General features: G+C 46.2%; 4 protein-coding genes across 4 annotated transcripts; 3 read left to right on the top strand and 1 right to left on the bottom strand.

Moving 5' to 3' along the window:
- Window positions 1-3,220: 3,220 nt before the first annotated feature.
- Window positions 3,221-4,549, top strand: HOO65_050438 (Inositol phosphoceramide mannosyltransferase 3; the record flags this gene model as incomplete). Its single annotated transcript, XM_071003396.1, has 2 exons — window positions 3,221-3,777; window positions 3,838-4,549. The coding sequence occupies 2 exons, from the start codon at window positions 3,221-3,223 to the stop codon at window positions 4,547-4,549; spliced, it is 1,269 nt and encodes a 422-aa protein (XP_070858497.1).
- Window positions 4,550-6,785: 2,236 nt separating this feature from the next.
- On the bottom strand, window positions 6,786-10,198 carry HOO65_050437 (Vegetative incompatibility protein HET-E-1; the record flags this gene model as incomplete). Its single annotated transcript, XM_071003138.1, has 4 exons — window positions 6,786-7,538; window positions 7,601-8,230; window positions 8,300-9,592; window positions 9,659-10,198. 4 exons carry the CDS (start codon window positions 10,196-10,198, stop codon window positions 6,786-6,788), a joined length of 3,216 nt encoding a protein of 1,071 aa, XP_070858496.1.
- Window positions 10,199-12,127: 1,929 nt separating this feature from the next.
- On the top strand, window positions 12,128-15,423 carry HOO65_050436 (P-type cation-transporting ATPase; the record flags this gene model as incomplete). Its single annotated transcript, XM_071003147.1, has 3 exons — window positions 12,128-12,308; window positions 12,367-12,420; window positions 12,476-15,423. The coding sequence occupies 3 exons, from the start codon at window positions 12,128-12,130 to the stop codon at window positions 15,421-15,423; spliced, it is 3,183 nt and encodes a 1,060-aa protein (XP_070858495.1).
- Window positions 15,424-19,821: 4,398 nt separating this feature from the next.
- Window positions 19,822-20,400, top strand: HOO65_050435 (uncharacterized protein; the record flags this gene model as incomplete). Its single annotated transcript, XM_071003542.1, has 2 exons — window positions 19,822-19,971; window positions 20,317-20,400. The coding sequence occupies 2 exons, from the start codon at window positions 19,822-19,824 to the stop codon at window positions 20,398-20,400; spliced, it is 234 nt and encodes a 77-aa protein (XP_070858494.1).
- Between the last annotated feature and the right edge of the window lie 3,549 nt (window positions 20,401-23,949).

The following is a 23,949-nucleotide window of genomic DNA, read 5'->3' as shown; positions in this document are numbered from 1 at the left end:
GGGGGCGGAGGATTTTAGGTTTGGGGGCGGAAAATGTTCTGCTCTGATGCTGAATGAGCCTCTAGCTATATGAAGAAGCTCTTCAGGAACTTTGTTGAGGGAGTAGCTGTTGTGGTTTGGCCACTGAGCTCATTAAAGTAGACCCCCGGGAGAACTCCATACGAAGTCCGAATAAACTGATAAAACGTTGTTTTTCTCCATACAGGGAAAGAAGGGTAGCTGAACTTTGGATACAGGATAGGAGAGAATCTAAGAAAACTTGAATGGAAATACCGAAGCTGTACTCCCACAATAGTGCGGTTGAAATCCCCATTGGAGATTCTTCTCTAGGAGGCTAGATGACTTGTAAAAAGTAGTACACAAACCTGTGCAGTGTGAGATCCATGTTTATTAGTGTTTATGCTAGGCTTGCTGTGGTAAACATAACCATCGAAGTGACACAAACTGGTCGACCCATAGGATAATAAAGCATAAGCCATCAGTTCACTTTACAAAAGATCAACTATAAATCATCATCCGAAAGCTATGCAACGCTGGGTGGATAGTTGCACTACTTCTTGCATTTGTTGCCAATGCTATGGCAGCTGTTGCTATCAACGTTGGAGAGGCTCCTGGCATTGGTGATAATTCCAATGGTAGACTCGTATTAGTCGGCTGTAGATGGATTGACAGCTTTTGCTATTGAGACGTAGACGGCAAACTCGCCCTCTCCCCTGGTTCGTACTGTACAGGCTTTTACAGCTTTGATAGCTTAGCTTGCAAGTATCTAAATTTCGAGGCACTGCGGATAATTATTACCACACATTTGAAAGGTATTAACCATGAGTAGGACAAGTCATTTTCAAGACACACATGACCGCTCTTGAGAGAAGGGCCTCAAAAAGCTTGGGGCGTTTCATAGTAGGCCACAGGATTCTCTTAAAGCCTTCTTATTTAAGCTGCTATTATGTGTGGGCCAACGTCCAGAGTTCATCCAGTGCTGTAAACGCAATACCGTAAGGCCACGAAAAAATCAATTCGAGCTGGCGAGTCCGAAAAGCAGCGATTGGATTTCAGATTTACGGCCGCCTTTATTAAGGTTGAGACCTGAGGTTGAACCTACCTAGCACTCAAGCACTTGTTGATTTGCAAGTATTTCAAACGGCGGATGACACTAGTCTGAAAAGATAGCCTTTGGGAAGTCATTATGTCGAGGTTCGGGTATCAATAACAGTTGCATACCATTGTTGCCATTATCACGGACGGCAACAAGGTTAGGCAAGGTCAATCGACGAACGCCCGTGTAGTAGCAACTCCCCTAATTAACCTTGCCCCCTTCTCTTCTCTCCTAAGAGCGCTGATTCAGTATTGGTCCCGACAGGTGATCATTTCTTTGCGACTAATGCATCTAAAACAGTCTCATTGGACCACAGTAGTACGATCTTGGTAGGTCTCCCCTTTTTCTATAACCTACTTATCGTGAAATCGCAGTCCTCGCTTGTCTTGCCCTAGATCAAATTGATCGCCTTGAGCTGGTGTTCAAATATCAGCTGTAATTGTAACGCAATATGACTAAAATGTCCCATAAGGAGAAGGTGCAATACTGCACCCATTACATCGATGTAATGCATGTCAAGTAAAGTGATGGGATGACATTTTGTAGTGGATAGATGGTTTTATTACAGCCTCGACTTAAGGTTCATACTGAGTCTACTGTTTTCTTCAACCTACAGAGCGTTATTTCGCTTAGGGATAGTTAGCAGTTCTATTTAAATATCAATCGGCGGAGAGATAACTAAGAAAGGAAGCAAAAGTTCTTGGGCGCATAGACCACTCATCAAACCCAGAGGCCTATACTTTGCAAAGACAACTCCGATGTGAACCTTAATGTCTCCTCATCCTATTTAGCTCCCACTTTCCGCTCTACTTGACAGCCATCACCAGCGATGCACATATAGCAGATGGAGGCAAACAATGCAGTGGAAATTATACATTGAATAGCTTCGAATATGTGACAGGACATGGCATGCCTTCGAAGTCATTATATGGCCAACTTAATGGCACTTGCTACACTTGGAAGCTTTGCTTTTCATACGCCCAACATTCTCGAATACAGACAGCACACACTTCGTACTTGTGACCGGCTGAGTAGGTGTTTTGAAAGTCGGACACTTCCGTGGCTTTATTTCTGCGTTGTATGCTACGTCGTCTGCTGCATCGGCTGCTGCGTTGTTTGCATTCACAGCATTTACAGCATCCACTACAGCGCCTGCCTCCATCTCTATCTACTATCACTGCTGTATGTGCTGTATCTGCATAATTGATAAGGACTCAAAGTCTTGCTGAGGAAAGCTGATACAGCAGCACTATTGGGCCCCGTAGTGTGCGCCTAGTGAGGGCCTAAGCTGGGGGGCTCGCATAGAGCCAAGGGGGGCCGAGGAGCCTCATGAAGGCGGAATTGGCATAAGTGTGGCTAAAGGCTTTTCCATGGACAAAGCAAGCTTCACAGAACTAGAAAGAAGCACGAGCTTCGCGTTGAGTGCGCCGTCCATCCATCCCGCCCCCTACTGTAACCAATATTGTAGAACTTAGTAGCTTGTCGGATACCGTGTTTTTGGTCTTGATAGGATGAAGGACTAATAATAGCCTGGGCCCTGTAGTTAGAATTCCATCTGCTAAATAAGAAATGGCATCCGTATCGGGCCCCGCCAAGAGGAGTGGAACGCATAGAGCCAGGAGCGCCTACATTGGATAGAAGAAACTGCGTTTGAATCATTTTCATCCTGGTCAAGGTGTATTTAAATGAAAGCATTGAGTTTTGGTGAGTGATTTTTTTTAGCCTGACGAAAGGGTATGTTGCAATTGCATTGCCGCCTTACTCTTTGCCGCCTTACTCTTTGCCGCCTTACTTTAAACCCAGTGAATTTATCGCCTCCCATACGTTTGTCCAAGCTTTCACATCAAATGCTTGTAGTGAATAGAGATAAGAAAACGGAAAAAAGATGTTATGGAGAATCTACTACTATTCAGTAGAACGTTGGCTGGTCGCATGGCTTATAAATGGTGTCTTGTCCCGTCGTCCAGTCAGTGTAGAAGCCTTACAAAGCTCCATCAAGAAATATTGCAAAACCACAACAATACAGACACTACAAGGAGCACCCCTCCTTGGGCCACGTGTGATAAACGTCTAGTTTATTCTGTTTACCATCTAATATACCATTCACAAGCTTCTCTACACGCCATGATACTACTGGCAAGGAGCAGGCGTCGGCTGCTAGTTCTGGCCATCACATTCTGCATGGTTCTTATTTATGTTTCCCTTTTCCATGGCTTTAGAGTCATGACGTCTACTGTCCAGGCTGCCCAGAAGTGGGGGTGGTCGTATGCTTCCGGAAGTAGCCAGACGCCTCAAAAAGCCCAGGCTTCCGACAGCGCCATTCCCGACGAAATATACACCGAAGATGATAACTCCGTTGAGGATGTCCCGGAGATCAGGCTGGCCCCAGAGGTCAAGGCGTCCGAGATGATGGCCCGGCCAGTTGCCACCCGCCTTGGAACTATCCCCAAGATCTTCCACCAGAGTTGGATCGACTCGAACTTGCCGACCAAGTTCCAGCAGTGGAGCGAAAATTGTCGCAAAGTACACTATGACTATGAATGGGTGCTCTGGACAAACGAAGACAATGAGAATATTGTCAGAAAGCACTTTCCATGGTTGCTTGAGGCATATCTTTCACTACCTAGCGATATCCACCGCGCTGATTTTGCCCGTAATCTTTATATGTACATGTTTGGAGGGTAGGTAAGCCCTATATTTCTCAGTACACATGAGAACCCTCATGCTAACTCTCGTGACAGAGTACATGCCGACCTCGACTTCGACTGTTTGCGCAGCTCCAATGTCATCTTTGAGAACTACTCCACTCCGTACGATACTGCCGCTCATGCCATTGTTGGCGAGGACGAGTCACCCAATCGCATAGCGTTTTTCGGTCGTTTGGGGACTGACGAGCAATTTGAAGAGTCTATTCCAAACGCCTGGATGGCATCTACTCCCGGCCATCCCTTCTTTCTTATTCCACTCGAATCTGTGCTCAAGCGCTTCAGTCGTGAGAAACAATGGACAGACTCACCAGAAGACGTCACCGGCCCCGGTGCTCTACGCCGGGCCATCCTCAGGTATCACAAGCATTACATTTGGCAAAAATACCCTGAAGCCCTTGAAAATTACATGGAGCGTTACATTTCTGCCGGCCCATATAAGATGCGCCCCGATTTGAACCATACAGTGCAGCTATTGCACCACACTGCCATCTACCCCTACAGCTGGAGGCCAGATAACTATGACATACGTGATGTATGCTGGGTCTTGCAGGATTCATTCAATGCTGAGAACTGCAAAAAGGCGCTTGAAGTTGAGGCCAAGGGAAGCGTGGCGATCACGTACTGGAGTCACACACACACGCCTACCGGCCACAATGGCGAACACATCAAATATATCACAAAGAAAGAGAGGATATCAGGCTTGACAGCACCATCCGGGTCAACATCAGATAAACACATGACGTAGTTACATAGCACACGACGTGATGCGGAGTTGGAAAACTTAGTCTTCCAGTAATTCTAGAGAATTTCTAACGTGCATGATGAGCGAATGCACCAAAAATATCGACCCTCAAGACGAAGCATAGCATAAAAAAGCAATAAAGCATCTGTAAATTCAATGATGCGTATTCATTCAAACTATCTAGATTCTAAACAGAAGAGGGGTAGAGAAGTACATGCCCCTGACAACAACCAGAAGGATCCTTGTGCAGGGTCCGTCAGCTGACCAGTCATGTGACACACCATGGTCTCGAGGACTCACAGAATGCCTGCCTCTTACAGCATCTTATCAGCTAAAATTAATTACTATTCTCTTCTCCAGATATCCTAGCAACTATGTGACATGTTCTTGAGTTATGACCCGTCCAACCACATATTCTACACTGCCTTTCCCTCATCAGCCCCGACCTCCTCTGACCACTTCTTCTCGATAGTTCCGCCATCACCTGCATATTATCTTCTTTGTGATCAACTTCATCCCATCCCCCACCTACAGTCACTTTACCTCCATCCTATAGCGGGGTCCTTTTTGCTTTACACCACTTACCAAGAGTCATATTTGCCTGTCGAAGCCTCTGGTTTTCAGACTTCAACAAGGCATTCTGATGCATTATTGCCTTTATTCCCTTTGAAAATGACCCAAGTGCCTCAAAAATTGATGAGGGAGAGTTACTATGATGCTGTCTCACTTGCCTTTCGGGGTATTCAGGTTGTGAGCTGGCCTCCAACACTGTCTTCGTGGTCTTTGAGACCCAAGGGTCTGGGAGGCCGGCCTCCTCCATAGTCGGTGCTGGAGTCCATAGCTGCACAATCTGAACACCTCGAAAGGCGAGTGAAATTGCATTGCAGCAGCTCCTCTATCAATTCTTGAGGCATTAAGTCACTTTCAAAGAGAACAGAGGCAATAATGCATTAGAATGCCCTATTGAAGTCTGAGAACTAGAAGCTTTGACAAGCAAATGGGACTCTTAGTAAGCGGCATAGAGCATAATGGACCTGGCTACGGAATGGAGGCAAGAGGACTGTGGGTGAGGGAAGGAATGAACTTGATCAGAAAGACATTAATGTGCAAGTGATAGCCGAAGCCGAACTATCAAAAAGCAGTGATTAGGGGAGGTCGGGGCTGGCGAGGGAAAGGCAGTGTAGAATATGTGGTACGGCTGGTCATAACTCAAGAACATGTCACATTGTTGCTGAGATATCTGGAGAAGAGAATAGTAATTAGTTTTAACTGATAGAATACTTTATTTCTTTTTTCCAAAAGAATCTATAACGTAGGTGGTAAAAAATTGGGCGCTCGCTTGTTTTGGACACTCGCTTAACATGGACGATAGAGGTGTGATAGATAATGTGCTTCACTTAATCAGAGGTTGAAGGTGTTGGTAACCCGAGTCGATATTACCAGGACTGCTGACCCTGACCAAGTTTGACCAAAAGTTAGGGCTAGTATCTGAACAGGGCCTTTTCCAAGGCCATTTGTTTAGTCAAGCAAGACGCTGTGTTAATGAATGTATAAATCGTTTGAGATCCGCTCTTCAACTAATGTCAGTAACCTAAGTCAGGGTTACCAGGATTGCTGACCCTGATCCAGTTCGCCCAAACATTAGGGTTAGTATCAGACATCAAGGATCTTCTTCCAAGCCCCATGTGCTTGATCTAGAACATCGTAGTGATGGATATATAAACCGGCTGAGATCCGCTCCTCGGGCTAGACTTAGATAGATACAGAAGAACTTCAATAGTCACTTATTTCTTCTTCCTCTTCTTCACAGGACATTCAGTACGATCCTCCTAATATCTACTGTTAACTAAGAATTAGATAGAAAAGCAACAACTATAAATCACAGATTTCTTCTTCTGATTTCTAAGGACATTGAGTATGTCCTACCATTTTGTACTGTTATCTGCATGATTTATATCATTTTTTCAGGAATGGGATTATGATATCTCGGCGATTTCTAGAAGCCGGTTTCTCCATCAGGCGTCGCGAGAAGCTTTGAGAACAATAGATACTTACTCAGAAGGTGAACGGGCTAATTATTGAGCGTGTGGGCGCTATAGCTACAGGGGATAGCTAGAATGTTGCAGAACAATAGCCTCATGGGTGAAAACAGTCTATAAATATGCGAAATGTAATGTACAGTGGAATCCATAATGCAACGAGCTGCACATTCTACCTGAGGGACACTGGACTAATGAGGCTAGTCTCCGGATCTAAACACCATGATCGCGACACGGCCGGACGAAGTACCGAGCGCAAGTCTCGAGTCGGCTATTGCGAAGTCCCATGGACGATACGATGGTGGCAACCAGAGCACCCTTTGACCATTCTCCATAATCCAGACTTCATCATCGCTGAGACTGTAAATGCAGGATCTAGAGTGAAGCAATGAAGCTTGACTAGATGATGGCCCTGATTGTATTTGTTGTCCGTTATTTGCGAACACCGCTGGCGTCACCTTGCTGCCATAGTCCTCGAGAGTCTGCAGACACGCACCAGAAGTCGCATCCCAGATCTTGACTGTCTCGTCCCTTGACCCTGATGCCAGTCGCTGTCCATCAGTTGAGAACACGACTGATGCCACCCAATCATCATGGCCCTCGAGAGTCTGCAGACACGCACCAGAAGTCGCATCCCAGATCTTGACTGTTTTGTCATCTGACCCTGATGCCAGTCGCTGTCCATCAGTTGAGAAAACCACAGATTGTACACTGTCACCATGGCCCTCAAGAGTCTGCAGGCAGGCATCCCAATTAGCTTCAACCCTTGGCTTTGTCTTGATCCAGTCTGGCTCTTCATGACTAAATATCTTCTTTATCAAGCTGTTGGTAGGGCTGAATATGAGGGCTGAATCGTAAACCTGAAGGGGGGCAATCTCAATAACTCTTGAATTGAAGAGGAGAAATCGGCGGGCATCTCTCACAATGTCTTGTAGGTGCGTTGATGCGTTTTCCTGTTGTGCAATGTTAAACCTTGTTCCTTCAAAATCTATCCCCTCTATGCATAGTCACTTACCAGGCAAGATTCCAATTTCCCGATTGCTCGTACCCCAGTATAGACGCTTCGTAAAAGGCCAAGGGCTTCCAGCCACTGAAGATATTTCCCTTTGAATAAGGCCAAGATCCTATCGTTTTCGCTGGTGACAACACTTGCCGGCGAGTCATGAAGATGGTCTATCCAGAATATGCAAGCGTATTGAAAAGCAGCCAATGGATCAGGGTTAGGCGCTGATATTTCACTGATAAGTCTCCCTGGGGCCTGGAGGTGGTAAATATCGCGCTCAAGAGTTTTGCAAAGCACGTCCAGAGATCGTACAAGGATCCGTTGGTGTTGGTCTTCAATACCAAAAGGTACTATCTCACCAAGGGCTTCACTCAACAAGTAGTCCTTCGCTGACTGGTGAACAAAAGAAACAACATCGTTGTGAGTAGCCAAAAGGGAGCCGCATGAGTTGATGACCTCTTTGATCTCTTCGTCTTCTAAGGCCTCAAGGTCCACGATGAGGACACGCAGCTCTTTCAAAGTGATAGGCCGATATACCACCAAGGCTTTAGCGAGGATGTCGTTGTAAAGTTCTTTATCTTCTGACTGATTGATATCCTCTAGCATTCTTCTGTATAGGGGACTGAGCCCGGCCGGGAATTTCTGCAGTTGTTTCAGGATGTGTCGTTTTTGGATGTGTGGCTTGGAAAGCTCCTCACACACCAGACTTACCCAGAGGAATGTACCGCCAGAATTCTTCTTCAAATGCTCTGAGATAGCTTTTTTCGCTTCCTGACCAAATCCTTTTTTCCTTTCTATCTCGTCCACCTTGCTCTGAATATAATGTTTCACGGCTTGAGAAACTGAATCTTGGTTCATTTCCAGGTGAATTTTGACCTTTTGCTCTGCATCACCTAGATGTTGTTCAATATCTTGCCAGCCGCGGCTCGATACAATCCATTTGACAGATGAAGTCTCAGTGATAAAGTCAAGTAGGTCTTGCCGGCCTACACTACACTCATCCAGGGCATCAACAATCAGGATGGCGTTTTCCAGGCTTGGATCCTTCAACATCTCAGAGGCTATCTTGCGCATTTGATGCCAAGCAGAATTATTGTCGAAGAGTTTTGTTCCCATATAATCGTGCTTTTCTCTCACATACTTGACAAGCTGTAGGTTGCGGCGCGCAAGGTAGTATATTAGACCTCGCAGAACAGAAGTAGCTGAGTTCAGCTTGTCACCACCCGTGGCCTGGCAAAAGAAGTAGGAGAGGGGGGTTGACTGATCTAACGCCAGCGCATCTATCATTCCACAAAGAAGCATAGTCTTGCCTTTGCCAGGGTCTCCTTTGATCCAGAGAATCCGTGCGTCTTTTTCGTTTCGAAATCGCTGGAAGTCCTTATGTTCAAGAATCCATTGATAAGAGCTCTTCAACAAGCCCCCTTTTTTCGCTTCGATAATTTCCTTATCGTCCTGGGGATCAGTCACATAAAGGTCTGAAAGGCATTGTTTGTTTTTTTCGTCCTCATTGTTTTTCCCGTGTTGATTTGTTTGGTCTTGTACTGCTTCATGGATGTTTCGTAGGTATTCTGCTTGGTCGTTCGCTACTGCGAAGATGCTTTGCAGACTTTCGTGAAGGGCGGATGTTGTGTCATTGAGCGTTTGAAATTTCTTCTGGATCTTCTGATTATTGTAGTGCCCGATATCGCGCTGCACAGTCTCTTCAGCTTCTTTGATGCTGCCAAGCTGGTCCGGCCAGTTGTCAATCTTAAACGCATCTCTAACGAGGGTGGCGCCCGCATTGCGATGGTAGAGACAGGTACTTCTCATTTGATACACTAGCAGCTTTTGAAAGAGCTGTGTGATATTTTTCTCCAGTGTGTCTCGTAGACTGGCTGTAGCTTCATCGGCCTTGTTTTCGTCGAGTAGCAAGCTAACCAAGTTCCAATACCATTCCGTTCTTCCCAGAACATACTGGATCCCTTCGCAATTGCTCAGCGCCTCAGTGATGGGGTTTGTCAAAAGCTATTTTATGTTAGCAAGAACAACTTAGTTTGTGCTTTTTACTGTAGGAGCTTTGTAACAACATACATCTATTCCAAAGGAAACAGCCACCCATACAACTGCGGCTTCTGGGACGGCACGAATGGCGTTTTCCATGATTGCCATAATAGGCTGCACTACACGCAAGCCATCGCTAATATTTTGCTTGACAGAAGCCTCCTTTTTTCTTCGATCAACTCCACTCTGAACAACTTCTAGCATCTGACTTGATGTGATGTTTTGGTCTGTGATCTCCGTGTCTTCGACTCGATCCGTGGATTCGACGCTTGGTCCTTTGGGGTGGAGTTCGGAGAAAATAATCTCCTTAAACCTCTTCACTAGCTTTGGCTCTTCTGATGCCGCATCATTGTACGCCTGGTTCCAAATCTTCTCCTGCAGACTAGGCAGTGTTGCTGGTTTGGGCTCTGTAGGAGGTAAACAGACTGTATGCAGTGGTGATTGTGGAGATGGCCCTGGCGCTGACTGTACTAGACCAGATGAAGGGGTTGACGACGTCGCTGAGCCTGACTTCCACATGCGCGGTTTGAGCTTTTGGAAGAAGGATGTGATTTTGCTTGGGGTTCCCATGTTTTTATTTTTCAACGGCATGATATGTATTACAATGGTCGACGATTGCTATGCTTGAATGAAGTAACTGAGATTGTAATTGTTTAGGTTTGCTGTAGGAAATTGGTCTTGCTGCCAGACGTGCGGAGAACTCAGTTGCCGCCTAAAGCTTGAGAGCGTCATATTGCCTTGGCTGTGACCCCAGGATATACGTGGCTGTTAGGATTTGCCAAATGCATAATATGCAACATTGATTTAGCCCAGCTAGATAGAAGCGCAAGATACGGAAAACTATCAGTAGGGGGTGTTTACTGAAGATCAACCCTGGAAATCACATCACATTATACCTTCTAGAAGTGGCCCAACTATCCCTCTGTAGATACTCAAGAAAATGAACATTCCCGACTCAATTTCAATAGTAGGACACTTCAAGGCGCTGCAAACATCAACTACCAAATCGTCCATGGTGAGAGGGCAAAAGCTTCATGGGATCTTTTCTTTTGCAGAATCATCTTTTCAAGGGTTTTTGACATACCATGGACTACGATACATGATATCCATTGGAGAAGCATTCGCTCTAGCTATGCGATGGAAAGTTCACTAGCCTGTAGCAGCTTGCAAATAAATGGTTGTATCGCTATAACGGGTGCTAGACTTCCTACTAGGCCATTTGTAGCTCTATAGGCCATGGGGTGTTGAAGGCTTCAGTCATTACACTGAAATATGATTTCTTAAGCCTATGTTACTATGATACCAGTCAGCCCCTACTCGGGAAAACAACCTCATGACAGCCAGTTGCCTATACCAGCAACTTCATGCATAATTAAGTGATTAAAGTATTGCACTACTTTAGCTAGTTTGAGAGAGTCAACCAAGGAGGAGATGATGGCTGTTGGTGCACACGCTTCACCGCCTTTGTGGGGCTTGTACCGGTAGGTTAAAGCCAATCAGAGTGTACAAAATGTGATGCCCTGTATGTTTTAGGGTTCAGGGTCACATGACAATCCGACCCTGACCCCGCTCTGAGATACTTACGAAGCGCCAGCTTCGTAAGTCTGTCACAGAGTTTGCTTCCTTCTTCATCAAGCTTTTAGAATCAGAGAATCGACATACATTTCTAGGATAGCTATTCATACGAGACTCACGTATTTATATGCATCAACGTGAGTGATTATAGCGCTTGTTTACTGTGGTCAATAGTTGCAGGGTTACGACTGCCGTATCATAGACGCAGGCGTAACACCCACAGCCCAGTAATGGCCTAAAGGAAATGGGGGGCGCATGTAGGTGTCGCCGTAGTGCGCACCTATTGGGCCCCCTTATAGGCGGCAGCGCGTTTACAGCTGCTAGCGAAGCTATCCTTGTCCCTAGTGAATTCTTTATCTTTTGCTTGGCGCTTAGAAAAGATGAGCGATTTTGAGCAAGATATTTATTCATATTATCTCCCATCCGCCATCTCTGCCTATCGTGGATTCCTTGTATTTTTGACGTCTTCTTTGCTCTCTCCCCTTCAGGACTTCAATTACGAGAGTTTCTGTTGAGAAAGCCTCCGTAAGCGGTCCGGATAAGCATCGATCGATAACAGCCGCTTATCGGAGGAAAGACAGAAGGGATAGTTAGAAATCAGAGTAACTTGAAATAACAGAGAATATTTTAAAAATGAATGTCTTGGGGCGCGTCAACTGACTGCCCAGCCAATCAAAAAGTCGATTTTTCAGAATACTACGTGAAAAGTACTGTGTATTTGATTTGATCCCTCAGGTTTCTACACCGACTGGACAGAACACCACTAGTCCACAACAGTATAGCCTGCCTACAAGCAAGCAGTATTCCAAACACTTGAAAAGGGGAGGCTATTCCAAGTGGTGTGCCCATTTCATCATTCTCTTCCCCAAGTTTCCCCTTTATCTATAAAACTCACAGTCTCTTTGTTATTCATTAAAAATCAGTATGGGCAAAGGCTGTTGTGGTGGCTCACAGCTACTTTCTATTCCCGGCCGTCAGGTGTCTATCAATGAGATTCATGCTCTCCCCACGGGTGATGACGCTTGCCCCGACCCCCTCTCGGAAGAAGCCTCCACTGCTATGAATCAGGCACCTCGTTGCTGCTCATCAAAAGAGGAATGCGATGGTATGTCGAGTCTGTCTAGCGACCATATAAACATGTTTTAAACTGACCCATCTCTTAGAGCAGTGTGCTATTATTGCCGCCTCACTAGATTCTAAACAGGATGGCACCAAAGGTTCGACCCGCCACACCCAATCCGATGGTCTTGTGAAGCTAACACTTGACCCTAGATACTACGATACATAGGTCCAGCTCGGAATATCCCTCCCACAATTTTAACCAAGCCTTTGAGAAATACATGTCTCTCCTCGAAACCGTCAAATGTATTTGCCGCAGTGTTCTCGAAGATCAGGGCATTTCGTGCTGTGATCAGAAGGCAAATGCCACTCAAGCCAATAAACCCAAGTCCATATCCTGCTCGGAGCCAAACGACGGCCCAACGACTTGTTGCCCATCCCAAAATGAGAAGCCTTCCGCGCCACAGGATGATGTCTGCAGAGCACGAATTTCTTCCGGCTTCACTGATCAGAAGACTAAATCAGGCTGTTGCTCCAAGAGCCAGGCAGGCGTTGCCTCCTGTGGTTCAGCTCCTCCTGCCCAAGCTCCGAAGCCAAAAGGTGGATGTTGTAGTCCAGATGCGACCGGGACCAACAAGATCTGTGCAATCAGGTCCAATGCTAACAGTACCCCAAAGACCGCGATACCTGCTCCAACTAATCGAGCTGTGAAAGCCCATGATCTGGAGAAGGACGCTGGATACGAGCACGTAGCTCTTTCAGTCGAAGGAATGACCTGCAACGACTGTGCCGAGAAGCTATCTCGGACCTTGAAAAACATTCCGGGAACACAAAATATTCGTGTCAACTTTATCCGTGGTCAGGCTGACTTCGACCTCGAGCCGTCTTTATCTAGTATTGACAGCATTCTGGCCATAGCTCAGAATTCTACTGGTTTTATTCTCAACAGGTTTAAGCAAGGTGGTGAGGCCTTGAACCTACTTGTCCCCAAGTCGAATGTGAAAGCTTTGACTGAACTATCCATTGATGGACTAAGGGATGTTGCTGTCCTTGACGAGTCAACGGTCCAAGTTGAATACGACCCAAAAGTCATTGGCGCCCGCGACCTTCTGGGAAGGCTAGGTGATCTCAGCACCGGACTGGCACCCCCGGGTGCTGACCCAGCAGTTTCCGGTGGGCGACGCAAGTTTTACAAGTTACTTATAACGACAGTTCTATCCACCCTCCTCACCATCCCGGTCGTTGTTCTGGCCTGGGGAGAGGACATAGTCTCAGAATTCTCGCGAGGGATTGTATCATTCGTTCTTGGCAGCTTAGTACAAGCTCTTGCAGTCCCTGTGTTTTATAAGCCTGCTCTCAGGGCTCTCATCATCTACCACGCACTAGAGCTCGATATGTTGGTTGTGGTTAGCATCAGTGCGGCCTATTTATACTCGGTCGTAGCCTTTAGCTTCCGTATGGCTGGAAAGCCCTTAGAGACTGCAGAGTTCTTTGAGACAAGCACACTGCTTATCACCCTTGTTATGCTCGGTCGGCTACTCGCTAGCTTTGCCCGTATTCGGGCTGTTGCTGCAGTCTCAATGCGATCCCTACAATCTACGACTGCCCTTATTGTCAAAGGTGATGACGAAAGCGAGCAGGAGATTGACTCTCGACTCTTACAATACGGCGATATCTTCAAAGTATTGCCCCATTGCCGCATTCCCACCGATGGCGTCATCATCCGCGGTATTAGTGACGTAGATGAGTCTATGCTTACGGGCGAGAGTATTCCAGTTCACAAGCAACCTGGTTTCAATGTCATTGCCGGCACAGTAAATAACACCGGAACACTTCTGGTCCGACTCACAGAGCTGCCAGGAAGGAATACTGTGATGGACATTGCGCGCATGGTCGAAGAGGCCTCGAACTCCAAGCCTAGAGTCCAGGATCTAGCTGACCGTGTGGCCAGCTACTTTTTGCCTACTGTATCGACCACCGCTTTGCTCGTTTTCATCATTTGGGTCATCGTCGGTATTAAAGGACGAAATGAATCAGCTGCCCAGTCCGTGCCGGTTGCTCTCACTTACGCCATTGCCGTGCTTGCTGTCTCCTGCCCCTGTGCCCTTGGTTTAGCAGTTCCAATGGTCTTGGTTATCGCTGGTGGTATTGCTGCACGCGGGGGGGTCATTATCAAATCAGCGGAATGCACTGAGCGTTCACGCAAGGTGACTGACGTGGTCTTTGACAAGACCGGTACCCTCACAGAGCCTGATCTGGATGTTTTTGCTGAAGAATTCTTTGGCAATGCCCGAGACGACATTGCCGGTGTCGCCAGAGCTTTGGTATCAGAGAGCAAGCATCCTGTCTCCTTAGCTGTAGCCAAGTTTTTGGCCGACGTGAATCATACCGTTAGTATTTCTGAGTTGCAAAGTTTTCCAGGAGCTGGTGTCGAGGCTTTTATAGATGGTGTTATTTTCCGTGCCGGCAATCCACAATGGACTGGTAACCAAGATAATTCTCGCGTCCGCCAGTTCTTGGATCAGGGCCTTACCATCCTCCTAATTACTCGCGACTCGACCCCCGTGGCTCTCTTCGGTCTGAGGACTCGAATTCGACCCGAGGCTTTCAATGTTGTGTCGGATCTAAAACGCCGTGGTATCACAGTCCATCTTGTCTCAGGTGATCAGCGTCGAGCAGTTGCGGCCATCGCCTCCTCTGTGGGCATCGATAACACCAATGCTGTTGCCCAGTACACCCCTGACCAGAAGCAAGCATACGTCGCTTCCCTCATGGAGAAGAACAAATACGTTCTCTTTTGCGGCGACGGCACAAATGACGCTGTGGCTGTGGCACAGGCAAACATTGGGGCTCAGATTAGCGACTCAGTCGCGTCTAGCGATGTAACTAGTGGAGCTGCTGATGTTGTTCTGCTATCTGGACTCAATGGCATTCCCTTTTTGCTCGATCTCAGCAAGGCTTCCTTTAGGAGAATCGTTTTCAATTTTGCCTGGTCTGCGACATACAACGTCTTGGCCATTTTGCTTGCGGGCGGCGCGTTTGTTGAAGTACGTATTTCACCAGCTTATGCTGGTGCTGGCGAGCTTGTTAGCGTTTTGCCAGTTATTGCCGCAGCCATGTCGATGCTTCTTCTGAAGCTCAAACCGAGCGGTCACATTTAGGCATGTAATTTTAGAGCTCGTTGGTTTGAGCGCAATATTCAACATAAAGCGTAATAGCGTAGCTCTAAATTACTATTGCATCAGTCTATGTAATCGTTCTAGGCCTGAGTTCAAGTTGAGGGAAACCTCTACTGCTATATACTTATTAAACCTCCAAACTCAAGTGAACAGCTGTAGTGAGATGATGTTGTGAAGTATGTTGTATTATTCGAGTTGGTTCAGGACAAAGCTCTAAATCTCTTCGTAGTATCGTTTGCTACGCATCGTCACGTATCTACCCGATGTTGTTTCGAGTGGAGTTAGAATCTCCACAACATATCAAGTCTCAGGCACACAGTACCTAGGAGTTGCTCTCCCCTTCTTCGATTAGGGGGCCTTGCTTTTGTCCCCAGTCGCCTGGGACGGACTCTCTTTGTCTTGGGTCACGGCTGTTAAAACATGACTAAGCTGACGTACGTTACTAACAGCAGATATTAGGAGGACGTACTGAATGTCCTGTGAAGAAGAGAAAGAAGGGAGGATTGAGTGATTGTTGATGTTGTCTATCTAAGTCTAGTCCCAGGAGCGGATCTCAGCCAGTTTATATATCCATTGCTACCATGTTCTCGGTCGAGCGCTTGGGCCTTGGATGAAGACCCTTAATGGCTAATGCTAAACCCTAGTCGTAAGGGCGAACTGGATCAGGGTCAGGAATCTTGGTAACCGTGACTTAGGTTACTGACAGTTACGGATACTGTCACATGACTATAAGCCTGTACGACCTCAGATAGTCGACATTCCTAGTGTATAGAAGAGAGGAAAAAGGTGAATCAATGTAAGGGCCTTCCTTTCTTGTCTATAGGGGACGAAAATTGGGAAAACCGAATATTCTCAAGAAGGAACTAAACGAGCTTGACTAAACTGTATCTAACTTCGTGTGTTTATTATCGCTTGGCAGCTGCGGGGAAAATAGGTTTTTCCTGTGGGTTACAGGCTTCAATGGTTGTCCAAACCCTAATAATCATTACAAGGTCCCTAAGAGGTGTGAAAATTCGGCTTCCGTCGGCAGCATTTCCTCGGCTCTACTACAAGCATGTGATCGCAGGGATGGGTCTGAGCGCAATTCACCCATGTCACATCTTTCCCTCGTGACTACTCTTCATACGTCACAATCGTATACTCCAACTACTAATCGTGAACTAATGGTTGGAGATTCAGTCACAAGGACAGGTATGGTTTGGAGAAGGGGTTCACTTCCAGATACTTAAGTAGCTCGTACCATCACTCGTTAGCAGATAGAACACTCAGACAATACAAGATCAACTTTACACACGCTCCCGCACCTAAGTCTTCACTAAAGACTCAGACTACTCGCTAAGTTGGTTCTCACAAGAGGGCATGCCTTTGAAGCCATTGTATGGCCAACCTGATGACACTTGCTACATTTTGAAGCTTTCCTTTTCATAGGCTCAACATTCTCAACTCCAGACGGCTCAGACTTCGTGCTTGTAACTGGCCAAGTATCTGTTTTGAAAGTCGGGCACTTCCATGGCCCTAATATAGGCTGTTGCTGAAGTCGATTTTGTTCTAGATGCCAATCGGGATGAAAGTATTCAAGGGAAAAATTCTAGTTTGTCTCTTGAAGTAGTTGAAGAGTGTGGGCACATGGTAGACCAGGAGAAGAAGTGAAAGAACGGGCGCAAGCTTTCGGAGGCTTTCCAAGAAGCTGCCGCTGCCCTCGGACTTTATCCAAAGCCCGATGTAAAACCCAGCCATGGACCACTTCAAATAATACCACAGGGATATCTAGAGGCATAAGTACTTTCCGCGAGGCTTGCATTTGGTGAAGCTCTTTCATCTGAGCTAAGAAAAGAGCTGTTAAACGGTTTTCTGAATTAACACGAACCTGGCACCTAAAGCCTTCTTTATTGAGTTGGTCGATGAGGGCTTGTATGCTACTCTGCCCTTGGTGTGAATCTCGTCTCACAGCTGCAACTTGGCTTACGATATCTTTTGCTGTGGCAAGCGTATCTGACGTATTGTAGAGATACGTCCTGATGTTTCGAGGGTAAGTGCTCAAGGCAATTACTACGTAAGCATCACATTTTATGCACTCTTATTAGCGAGAAATTATTTCTGTCAGTGCATTCCATGCTCTGGAATTCTGCCAACGTACCTCTCGCTGACCAATTCTATGGCTGATCCTTGCACAAAGGAATGTAGAAAGGAAGGGATACGTCGTGTTGAAGACTTCACTCATCAATTACCCTGACATATGATTTCTTTATGCTATGTTATTACTCCTAAGTACTATTATGCCAGCTAGTCCCCACTCAGGACAATGACCTCACGGCAGCCAGTTCGAGAGAGTGAACCAAGGAGGAGATAATGGTATACTTGGACTAGAGTAATGACTGCATAGAGGCTGAGGTCGCCTGGGAGATCTCAGAACGGGAAGAATGGGTGTAGCCGACATCTAGAGGGGATAGATAAAGATACTGAAGAATAACAAGCCTTGCATCTAACGGACAGAGAGGCAGACTTCTTTGTATTTAGAGAATGAGAATCAAGTGGTTAGATTTGAATGCAAAGACGGCTAAAATAAACATTATAGAGACAAAGGCTGTGATGTGAAATGGCTCTTCCAGAAGAAGAAATTCACAGCAGCTGTGTAATGAATCCTCGAGATTTGGCTGGCTGTTAGTGCACATGCCTCACCGCCTTTCTGGGGCTTGTAGCTGCAAGTTCAAGCCAATCAGAGCGCGTAAAATTCGATGCCCACATAAGCCTGATGCCCACGTAGTCATTGCCTCCCAACTGGGGGCGGCGCATGTAGCTCTAGCTGGGGGCGCATAAAAGAAATGGGGGCGCGCATGTAGGCGGCGCCTAGCTCTACATCATTGATTACAAATACACTGGGGAGCAGAATACGGCGCAGCGCGAAGCTCTTGCTAGTTCTGTAGAGCTTGCTCTCTCTATTGAAAAACCCTTAGTCACACTTATGTCAAATCTGCATTCATAAGGCTCCGCGCCCCCTTTACATTACCGATTCATCAAGCTTAGGCCCTCACAAGGCGCACAACAACAGCGCCGAATAGGGCTACAGGTACTGCCAAGGGGGGGGGGGGGCCATATAGCCCTGGCGATTTTATAGCGACAAGTACCCAGGGCTCTATTAGACCCCTGCACCCTTTCACTAAGACAACGGCATACAAGATTGGACTAATCAATAGTATTACCAAATAATATCAACTAGTTAAGCTTATGCAAACATTTTATAGTGAAAGCAAAGGTGAATATGTAGATCCAATGACTCGGCCGGTGGATAAATTAGAAGTGGCAAGCAAGGCCCTTAGTCTCTAAATCCTGGCTTCCGAGAGCCATGCACCCTGCCTTCAGGGCTAACAATGAGCAGCATTCAAAAGTTGACCATGTGTGTAGGAATATGACCCTAGGGGGGCATGGCACACTTAGATACTATGCAAATGTGGAATATTTTCTCAAAAAAAACTGGAAATATAGCTAATGTTGAGCCGCGCTTCGGCTGAAGCCATTGGTATCATACAAAACACAAATCCCTGCCTCTGGCTGATTGACAAAGTATAGTCATATCAAGTAAGATTTGCGAAAAGCAGCTGGTCTGAATCAACTAATGACTTGAAATCCGCTACGAAATACAGAACCACTAAAGGCCTGGGCAAGAGGTAATTTATAATTACGGGATGATTCTATAATGTATGACTTGGTAGAAGCTGATCTACTTGGTGGGGGCAGCAGGGACAGTGGGTCAATGGTTCGTAGGTCCCTCCGCCACTGTCCTACATTGCCAGTTAGACGATGTATCTAGGGCTTCCTATTAAATCATTCTATCATATCATCTCGGAGGTGGGCGGAAGGGCATCATCCCACCTTAGATTTTGCCAGACTTAGGCAATATTTAGACTTTGGTATGCATCAGTTGTAGAGCAGGTGAGGGCAACTTACATCAGTGGATGATATTGCGATACAAGAATAGGACGGTGTGGAGTTAAAAGAATCTTATAGCCTGCTTTGACACTATAGTGGACTTGGCTGTCATATGTGCCCTACTGCTTGTACATGTTATTGCAAGGCCTTTATTTCTTATGGCCTCAGGCGATGTTGGTGCTGCTATGAGCCGACCGCCGTAGCTAGTGATGTTTGCAAATTATGTAAATATGAGCATTATAAATAGGGGCTCTCTTGCCTTCTTTCCAGACTAACACTGATTCCCTTCATTCCACACTTTTACATTACCATTATCTTTTTTCTTTAAAGTTTTGTTTTCTAAACATCACTCCCTGGCCTTGCTTTCGTGCCAAACATTCCTGTCTCTGCTATATATCTGCTTTGTTCGCATCTACGCTCAGCGAGTCAACCAACACTCTACAATCAAACATCATGCAACCTTGGGCCATTGCCTTCATCTTCGCCTTCGTTGGCCAGGCCGTTGCAGAATACACATGGTGCGAAATGGATGGTGGTGAATGCTGGTGCGTGGAAAAGGTGTCTAATGAATGGGAGAAGGCTTCACTGGACGAGTGCGACAAGGTATGGGAATAAAGGCCAATAATGGCAATGATTATCCCCATCTAGTTCGCCAGAGCTTGACAACATTAATAATAGTTGGTCTGCTCCAGCTCTTTCGTTACATACATGGTCACGAATAGTTATGCGACCCACAGTCTATCTTAGCCATATTACTATATATAACGTAGCTTACAAGCGAGCGGCGGGACGGACAAGCGAACAGGACACTTCAAACGGATTTCTACACTACTCTCTTTCAAAACATTTTATTCAAACCACCAAAAATATCTTCAAATTCTCAAGAAGCCAATATCATTTTTTGCCATGACTACTTTCAAACAAAATACAAAACTCAGTATCCAACAGGCCGCCAAGATCTACACACCTTGCATGCCAGATTCAAGGGAAGACGTGCCCGACAAGATGTATGCACCAACTCTACGAGATTGACTGTACTCGTACAAGACAATCTAGTCAAGTTCATTCTTGACCTGGATTTGCGAGGATCCCCTCCCCCCCCCTGACCTGACTTAATGGTGTGGAAGAAATAGCCAGCCCCCAACTCTCAGAACGCGATGGGGGACGTGTTGGGCACCACTGGGCTTCATACTTCGTCCAGCGACAACCAGAGCTCAAGATTCGTTTTAATCGCGCATGCAACAGGCACCTCATGAATCTCAAGAAGCTTTATTGAGGCTGGATGTGAGGTTGTGGACTCAACACTGACCGGCCCTCTTCTCGAAGGGACTAACACTTGGGTCTCTTTGACGCCTCACAGCCCGACACAAGCCATCCCACAGTCTGGCTATGTCAAGGGTCGAATTTCCCATCATCAAGGAACCTCTCCGACCCCAATATATGATGCTATCGACCAGTTTGCAAAGGGGACGCAGACGATAATGCATGAGGTAGTGATTTTATGTGAGGAGAACAAATCACTGCGAGTTGCAAATGAGACACTTAGAAACGCTGGAGAGCCAAAAAGAAACATACGGCAAGGAGGAATCCTTAATGTACGGGATGCCAAGGAGATTCTGGCTTAAAAGAATGTTGATCAGCAGGTGGCTCAAGAAATGGGTCAGAATGGTGGTCAGTCGAAGCGGACTGCGGCGGGCATTCAGCACTATGGCAATTGTGGGGAGACAGGCCATAATGCGGGAACCTGCTTAGAAGATGTAGAGTAATGTGGCAAATCTAAATGTAGTTATTGTGAACTGACCTTTTTTGTTATTATTTCGCAATGAAAGAAGGAATGCGAGGGGTATTGGAAAGTGTTCCGTTCGCTTGTAAATTACGTTGCATAGTAGAGCATTTGATGTTATCTTAATGAAGGTTTCGCGTCCTACTTAAAGCAACTTAACAACATACAAGGGAGAGGACTAGAACCAATGCCGGAATGCTTGGGCCAGCAGTAATATAGACAGACAACCTGAGTAGCCAAGAGCTCTCCCTTTCCATGGCCTCAGAGTAGGCTTGCAAACGTAACATGCTGGTAAAAGAGTAGAAGGCGAACTTGCAAAGCTCCAACAAATGATAGCGGTGACTAATCTGTAGCAATTAATAGGCCCCTCTTGGATCTTGATGCAAGCTTCCCAAAACGGCCCGACTCCAAGCTACAGCATGTCTTCATAAATATGATGTTAAGGTGCGAGAGACCCCTCTATAGTATGGCCACTAGGACCAGGTGGTACGGGATACTCTAGTCTTGTTAATGCATGAGTTGGTAGTGACAGGTTAGCGATGGAGATATATATGCTGGCGACAGGTCGGTGAGGGATGTTGATACAATCAGGTACTTGAGCCCCTTGCTCTCCTCTGAGACTGCAAAACAGAGTAGAATAGAACTAAAATGCATCACCAATTTAATGCTGTGGGTGATCTCAAGAATGCTGCTTTGCTACATCTTAGTAAATTGGGCAAGGTCTCAGAACACGCGGAAGGCTATCTCACCAACTACGAGCCTCTCATTAAGGTGTGTATCAAAACTTTGAACACGAGTGGCATTGTTCCACCTTTACCACAAATCAGCAAACATGGTGAATGTCATCAGATGCGTCACCCGTTGGCAAGCGCAGGGCTTATAACTTGGTGGAGCGACAGCCAGAGCTACAGACACGTTTATTTCGCAAATACGACTACCAGAGAGCTAAATGACAAGATCCAACGATCATTTGCGGCTGGTTTAGACTTGTACAGAACACAATCGCGAAGTATGGTATCTGATCATATGATACCTGAAACTTTGATGAGACTGGCTTTATGATGGAAATCATAATGGGCTGAATGGCTGTCGCAGGTCCAGAAAGACAAGGAAGGCCAGAATCAGTGTAGTCTGGGAATCGGGAATGAATTACTGTGATCCACGCAATCAATGCGGAAGGTCAATCGATCGCGCCACTCATCATCAGTGCAGGCTAATACCACCGTGTGAATTGGTACCGAGATTGTGACCGCTGATGGTCACGAAAGCCACCACTTCGCCGATTTTAAGAGGTATGGTGACGAGAACAAGATTATCACATTTTGAATGCCGGCTCATGCATCTCACATACCTCAGCCCCTTGATTTCGGGTGCTTTGGTATGCTTAAGAATACGTATGGTTGAGAAATAGAGCATTTGATCAGATGTTTGATCACCCACATTTCCAAGACCGAGTTCTTCCCAGCATTCTACTCCGCAGCATTTCAGGCTACTATGACAGAAATAAACATCAAGTCAGCCTTCAGAAGGGCCGGGCTTGTTCCTCTTGACCCAGAAAGAGTGGTCTCGGAGCTTGATGTGCAGCTACGGACTCCGACGCCTCCTGAGAGGACGGATCTCAGCCAGTTTATATATCCATCACTACCATGTTCTAGATCAAGCATTTGGGCCTTGACCCCTGTGGGTGTTACGCCTGCGTCTATGATACGGCAGTTGTAACCCTGCGACTATTGACCACAGTAAACAAGCGCTATAATCACTCACGTTGATGCGTATAAATACGTGAGTCTCGTATGAATAGCTATCCTAAAATGTAGGTCGATTCTCTGATTCTAAAAGCTTGATGAAGAAGGAAGCAAACTCTGTGACAGACTTCCGAAGCTGGCGCTTCGTAAGTCTATCTCAGAGCGGGGTCAGGGTCTGATTGTCATGTGACCCTGAACCCTAAAACCTACACCCCTTGATGTCGGATACTAACCCTAACGTTTGGACGAACTGGATTAATCCTGGTAACCCTGACTTAGGTAGTCACTCATTAACCAAGTCAGAGAACCATCATTAATATTGCCGCAGCGCATCAAACGAAACGTAAAAAAAACATCTATATTAATGATAAAGACAGGAAGTGTCTTATAGATCTTAACGTAACAGATCCCCACGCGGACAAGCAGGATATCGAAGATAAACAAGGCGTCTTGCTAAAAAACCCCTGCGTATAGGCAGGCTCACAAACATAGGGACTTGGCTTCCAGAAATCCAGCAACGAAGGGGAAAGCGGAATTCTCCAAATCCAAAAAGACCCCCAAGCATATGCGAAGGGAATGCGGCTGCATGAGTCAAAAGTTATTTGAAAGTGAGTCTGCTTAGCATGAATTCTGTGAGATGGCAACTGATATGTTGAAGCATCCAAGCCTGAAATATGCTAATCTGATCGCCAATGGCCTGGATGAGTGTAGTGTACTGTGGATCAAAAGCGTCGACTTGACTTCATCACTTAGTCTTCTGTCGGGACATAACTAAGCGCTAACACTACCGATATCACCAAAGAAGGCACCACAGGAGGCAGATAGCGGGGTGAGGGAGACGAAGAGGCTCCATACAAAACTCGGCGCAAGAGGCCCAGAGAAGAAGTAGGGAAGGAAGGGATGTTGTAAAGTGGCGCTGAAACAACCATTTGATTGGCTGAGTTGGGGTGTGGGGCATTAAATTCTTAGGTGCGAATAGGAATTATCATTCTCATCATCTAGAATAGTCATGTGTAGACCAACACCTTCTGGGATGTTTAGCATGCTCTGCTC

This window comes from Ceratocystis lukuohia (assembly GCF_044167205.1).
Source record: "Ceratocystis lukuohia strain C4212 chromosome Unknown Supercontig5_pilon, whole genome shotgun sequence".
NCBI lineage: Eukaryota > Fungi > Ascomycota > Sordariomycetes > Microascales > Ceratocystidaceae > Ceratocystis > Ceratocystis lukuohia.
This window is presented reverse-complemented; position numbering and strand designations above follow the sequence as displayed.